At 44.4% G+C, this 6,598-nt stretch overlaps 1 protein-coding gene across 4 annotated transcripts in view; it reads right to left on the bottom strand.

Annotated features, from left to right (window-relative positions):
- LOC101989722 (GON-4-like protein) overlaps positions 1 to 6,598 on the bottom strand; it is a 49,637-nt gene that overhangs the window by 39,730 nt on the left and 3,309 nt on the right. For all 4 annotated transcript variants that reach the window (XM_026789215.1, XM_005367128.3, XM_013353790.2 and 1 more), the window contains exon 3: positions 212 to 405. In XM_026789215.1, the coding sequence (XP_026645016.1) occupies positions 212 to 405 (194 nt within the window). The remainder of the gene's footprint in view (positions 1 to 211; positions 406 to 6,598) is intronic.

Here is a 6,598-nt window from a genome sequence, read left to right as displayed (position 1 = left end):
GGCTTTGGAGCCTATCCTGGAACTAGCTCTGTAGACCAGGCTGGTCTCGAACTCACAGAGATCCGCCTGCCTCTGCCTCCCAAGTGCTGGGATTGATGTAAAACATTTTGTCACACTTAACTATAGCAGGACTCAGGGAACTTACAGGTCTGCTATTTCTTCTCAATGGGAAGTTTCTAGGCTGACTGCATAGCTGCCCACAGCTACTCACATGCAGGATGTTCCGTACATTGACTGCAGTCAGATTGTGCTGCTTAGCACCATCCTCTAAGGTCCGATCGAGCATGTCATCCAGTTTCAGGTCATGAGCCATCGTCCCTTGTTCTTGACTTTTTCCATCTCGTTTCCTCTTGGTGCCCTTTTTGGTTTTTTTCCTTTGATCACTTTCTTCACTCTCTTGTTCTTCTGAAAACGAAACAAGAACATCACAGACTCTCCAGAACAACTTCTCTAGGAACTCCGTCCCAAATGAACAGTGGAAGGAAACCAACCTGCCTGCTGTCTGACTTTGAGAGCCACACACATTGATGTGACAATGATGGTTTATTACAGCTTTGATAACAGTTTTACAGTACTAGTCATAATAGCTAACACTTAGCTGGGCATGGTAGGGAACACCTTCAATGCCATCACTTGCAGGGGGGGGGGGCATAGACAGGTGTACCTCTGAGATCAAAGCGAGCCTTTTCTACAGAGTGAGTTCCTGAACATGTAGAAATAAATAGCAAGACCTTGTCTTGAAAAAAACAGAACAAAAAATTGCCAGAGGACACTAAAAGTTTACAACAGGTGGCAACTAGTATTTAACAAGTCGACCTCCCAGAGGAGTCAAACTTTCTGACGGGAAATCCACTTGGGAAGTCCGTGGAGTCACTGACTATAAATGACTATTTTGTCTCTATCTGTAATTTTTCTCATGTGCCACTAAAAACAGCTATGTGTATTCTAGCCATTGCTTGCATGTTTTTTTATGAAAATATTCCATATATTGGGCATACATATTGTTGTGCTTTCCTGTCGCTTTAAGGGACAAGCCAAGCCCACACCCATTACCTCTGACCTGCCCGCTGCCATCTTGGGCCCTTCCTTTTATGCTTCCTTGACGGGCGTGCTTTTTATTATAAGGAAGACCTGGGAATGTTGTACTTTCCTGTCCCTTTAAGGGACAAGCCACGCCCATTCCCCCTCCCCATCCGCTGAGGCAGGCTGATCTTCAGCTTCCTGCCTGAGCTCTCTCTCTTTTCCATCTTCCTCTCGGAGAGGTAGCTTCGCTTCTGCCTCTCTCTCCACTTTTCTGCTTCCCCCCTTCTCTGTCTCTTTCTCCTCTTCTCTCTCTCTCTCTCTCTCTCTCTCTTTCTCTCTCTCTCTCTCTCTCTCTCTCTGTCCCCCCTTCACTCCTCCTCCTCCATAACCCCCTGAATAAAAAACATTCAACCTCACCCTGCATGTCTTGTCTATCCATGTTTCTGTCTTCTGCTCGACCGCCATATGTCTCCCTGCCTAGGACCAGTCATTGCTCGGGGACCAGCAGCCGTCTCTGCCTGGGGCCCACTGTCTGCCGCCACGTGGCCTGCCACCACCACCACCACCGCCGCTCGGGCCGCTGCTCTGGGACCAGCAGCCATTTCTGTCTGGGACTGGCTGCTCCCAGAGCCCGCTCGCTGCCTGCCACCACATGGCCTGCCGCCACCATTTGGGACCTACAGCATTTCTGCTGCCTACTGCCGCTGGGGATCTTGCCTACATTTTTTAAAAAGAACAACACATATAGCTATGCATGGTCATGGAGATGATTTCTGCTTCACTATATAATTCTGATGAATAGAAATAATAATAGGATATCTGGTTTTCCCTAGAGAGGAATTTATTAATTCAATTTTCCAGGTATTTATTGCAGATTTGGGAATAAGGCTTGAAGCAACTTTAGTAAAGATAACTTTCTCAGCAATGGGTTTTCTATACATACTCTGCATGATCAAGGACCAGCAAACTAACTGGCCTGAATTTCAATGTCACTTTCTGTCTGGGAATCCAGACCACTTAAAGCTACGTGCACAGCCAACAGCCAAGCCATACTCACTGTCAGTCACTGTGAACTACCTAGGTGGAGAAAAACAGGTTCTGCTTTTTTTGTTTTTTTGTTTTTTTTTTTTTGGTTTTTTGGGTTTTTTTTGGACACAACTATTTCTCTGTGTAGCTTTGGAGTCAGTCCTGGTACTTGTTCTGAAGCCCACAATGGCCTTGAACTCACAGAGATCTGCCTTTCTCTGCCAACCAAGTGCTGGGATTAAAGGTGTGCGCTACCACCACCTGACCCTGTTTCTTACCGTTCACTCAAGCATTACTGTGACTCTCAAAATGTGCTTTATGTTTGACCAGAGGTTTTGGCTGTGAGAAGCAGCAGGAAAGATGTACAGACATTATGAGAGAAAAATGAGAGGGGTGTGTGTGTGCGTGTGTGTTGGTAGGAAGATTCAGCTGAATGTACAAAGAGAAGTGTGAGGGAGGAGTGGAGAGATGAGAGAGATGTGACTATGTAAAGAAGTGTGAGCCAGGGGCTGGAGAGATGGCTCAGAGGTTAAGAGCATTGCCTGCTCTTCCAAAGGTCCTGAGTTCAATTCTCAGCAACCACATGGTGGCTCACAACTATCTGTAATGAGGTCTGGTGTCCTCTTCTGGCATGCAGGCATACACACAGACATAATATTGTATACATAATAAATAAAAAAAAAAAAGTGTGAGCCAGGTGGTGGTGCACGCCTTTAATCCCAGCACTTGGGAGGCAGAGGCAGGTGGATCTCTGAGTTCGAGGCCAGCCTGGTCTACAAGAGCTAGTTCCAGGACAAGATTCAAAGCTACAGAGAAACTCTGTCTCAAAAAAAAAAAAAAAAAAATGTGAAGTTGCATAGCCATATGGAGAATGTAACTGTGAAAATAAATGTAACTGTGGCTCTGTAGAAAACAGATGTAACTGGGGAAAGATACCAAACTGTAGAGATGTATGTACAGAAAGAGAACTGTAGGTAGAGATGTATCTATGTAAAGAGGTTGCCAAGAGACAAAGTAAAAGACAAGGTCACCATCAGGAAAGCATGTATTCGTTCCCTTTTTTCTTAAGTCACCATCAGAAAGCATGTGTTTCCTTGTTACACTCAGAAAAAAGTCTAATCTTCACAGACAAAAATAATCGAGATACAGTAATAAAGAAAGTTCCCTTCAGAACGTGGGACCCTTTTCCTAAAGACCCTAAAATAAAAATTCCTGTCTACTTTGAAGGTTTCCTTAATGCAACTCTGGGTGCATTCCTGGGAGCTAGCATCTCCAGGCTGCACATTTAAGTAAAACCAAAGCCTAGAAAGCCAGCCGCTGAAAGAGCTCAAAGACTGGAACAAGGCAGAGCCGGGGTTGTAGCTCAAATCAGAGCATTCCCAGAACACAGGAGGCCCTAAGTAGGATCCTCAGCACTGCAAAGAAACAGGCTGCTGGAAACTGAGCAGGGCTGGATGGACACTACAACAGCATCCTGTTGCTGAACCTCACCTGCAGTTCAAACCCTGACTTCTTTTTTTTTTTTTTTTAAATATTTATTTATTTTTTATTTATTATGTATACAATATTCTGTCTGTGTGTGTGTCTGCAGACCAGAAGAGGGCACCAGACCTAATTACAGATGGTTGTGAGCCACCATGTGGTTGCTGGGTATTGAACTCAGGACCTTTGGAAGAGCAGGCGATGCTCTTAACCACTGAGCCATCTCTCCAGCCCCAAACCCTGACTTCTACTCACGAAATTTCTCCTTGACTATGATTAACAGAGAAATTTTACCTTATATATATATATATAGGTGGCATATGGCAGAATAAATAAAAACAATTTAAAAGAAGAGAGAAAACAAAAATGGTATACAATATAATTTTAAATACTTGTTATTGCTGGGAGGTGGTGGCACACGCTTTTAATCCCAGCACTCGAGAAGCAGAAGCAGGTGGATCTCTGTGAGTTCGAGGCCACCCTGGTCTACAGAGCTAGTTCCAGGACAGGCTCCAAAGCCACAGAGAAACCCTGTCTCAAAAAACAAAAAACAAACAAAAAAAAAAAGTTGTTACTATGAGTGATCTCAGTTATACAACACACACACCCCACTGAGGATCAAATCCAGGGTCATGAAAATGTGAAGATCCCCTACTATTCACCTGTATGTCACATATTCCCCGGGGGTTGTTAAAGTGCCTCACTCTGTAATCTGGTTTCAAATTCACACATGGTAATCAAAACCTTAAGTATGTATATTTCAGAAATTACTGAAAACTAAAAATAAATAAAATTCACCCCATCAAGCATGATAGCATATTGGGGGATTATACCTGGCTGGTAGAGGTGGCAGGCTCCAATGACCTAGCAGATTATCTCAATCCAGCAGCAACAGGGAGCTCCCACACTCCAGCAGAACTTCCTGCCTCTCTACCTGCCCTTCTCTGGATGGTGTCACTGGGACTGGAGGACTAACCTTATCTAAAAGCTGTCTCTAGTCCAGATGGCTGATTCATCTTTAGCTTGACCATTGACACAGATCCCTGCTAAGAAGCCTTGTGCTAGGAGCTCTGCTGTAAGAACTGACTGCCGTGTACAAAGGCTTGTGACAGGAGTGTGCTGTTAATGCAAATAAAGGTTTGCTCTGAGGCAACCCAGTCCTATGTATTCTTTATAATCTGGAAGGAAATGGAGCTGATTAAGAGCTGGGAAGATGGCACAGAGGTTTAAAGCATTGGCTGCTCTTCATAAGGTGATGAGTTCAATCCCAGAAACCACATGCTATCCCATAAACATCTATAATGAGATCTGGTGCACTGTTCTGGCCTGTAGCTATACATGCTGAAAGAACACTGCATGTAGAATAAATAAAACTTTAAAAAAAAAAAAACATTTGGCTGGTTCACAGAAACTTGCCTCAAGGAGAGCAGTCTCTCTTTATGCTCACCGGCAGCATTCAAAGCTTTCTGTTGCTCCATTGGCCTCTTTGCACTCTGGGACTGAAGGCCAACACTAGCACAACATGGAGTTACCATAATCTTAGAACTCAGAAGGTAAGCCAGGCGGTGGTGGCGCACGCCTTTAATCCCAGCACTCGGGAGGCAGAGGCAGGCGGATCTCTGTGAGTTCGAGGCCAGCCTGGTCTATAAGAGCTAGTTCCAGGACAGGCTCCAAAACCACAGAGAAACCCTGTCTCGAAAAACCAAAAAAAAAAAAAAAAAAAAAAAAAAAAAGAACTCAGAAGGTAGAGGCAGAAGCTATTAGTTGAAGGACAGACAAGACTAAACAGTGAATTCCAGACCAACTTGAGCTACAGCAGGAAAAACTTATCTCTACAGCATGATTAATAAAAACTGAGAGGGGCTCTGCAGTGGTGGCGCACGCCTTTAATCCCAGCACTTGGGAGGCAGAGGCAGGTGGATCTCTATGAGTTCGAGACCAGCCTGGTCTACAAGAGCTAATTCCAAAGCTACAGAAAAACCCTGTCATGAAAAACAAAAACAAAAACAAACCTCTATATATATATATATTACACACACATATATCAAAACAAAAACAAAACATATATACACACAAATATATCAAAACAAAAACAAAATACACACACACACTCACACAAACACACAAATTAAGTACCACAAGATCTCTCTAAAATGCAAAAGAAATTTTATCAAAACAGAAATTAACAGGAGGCCAGGGATGTGACTCAGTTAGAGTACCTGCCTAGGATGTACGAACCCTTAGACCAATCTTGGACACTGCAAACAAAGTAAGAGATGGTGTTAACTTTCCTTACCTATTTATTACAAGGGCTACAACTGGAAATAATACAAAGGCCCAGTATGATAATTAATGCTCTTTACAACTAAAACCTAACCTGGCACATGGAGTGACCTTTTCCTAATTCTTCCGAGATGCTGTGTTGCCATCCTTCTCTGTTTGTATATCTAAACTTTACCTAGCCCCGTGTCCATGCCAGCACTCTGCCAGACCACAACCTTCAGGCCCTTCAGTTCAAAGGGTTCTCCATCTCTGGAAAGCCTGTCCCAATGTTCAAAACACGACCTTCCTTTAAGCTGCTGGCCCCTCCACAATTAGCAGAGTAGTCCTAGCTCATCTCACCAGATATGCAGAATAGACCTTCAGAGAGAAAAGGGGAGTGAGGGCTGACAGATGACTCAGAAGTTAAGAGCACTGACTGCTCTTCCAGAGGTCCTGAGTTCAAAGCCCACCACATGGTGGCTCAAGACATTCTATAATGAGATATGGTGCCCTCTTCTGGCCGGCAAGGATACATCCAGGCAGAGGCTGTATACACAATTAATAAATAAATCATTAAAAAAAGGGGGGGGGACAGATGGCTCAGAAATAAAGACCACTTGTAGCTCTTGCAGAGAACCCAGGTTTGATGCTCAGCACGCACTTGGCGGCTCACAACCATCCCTATTGTCAGTTCCAAAGGCTCTGGTAAAGCCGGGCGATGGTGGCGCACGCCTTTAATCCCAGCACTCGGGAGGCAGCGGCAGGCGGATCTCTATGAGTTCGAGACCAGCCTGGTCTACAGAGC

The sequence above is a fragment of the Microtus ochrogaster genome, unplaced genomic scaffold (assembly GCF_000317375.1).
Source record: "Microtus ochrogaster isolate Prairie Vole_2 unplaced genomic scaffold, MicOch1.0 UNK16, whole genome shotgun sequence".
Taxonomy (NCBI): Eukaryota; Metazoa; Chordata; class Mammalia; order Rodentia; family Cricetidae; genus Microtus; species Microtus ochrogaster.
This window is presented reverse-complemented; position numbering and strand designations above follow the sequence as displayed.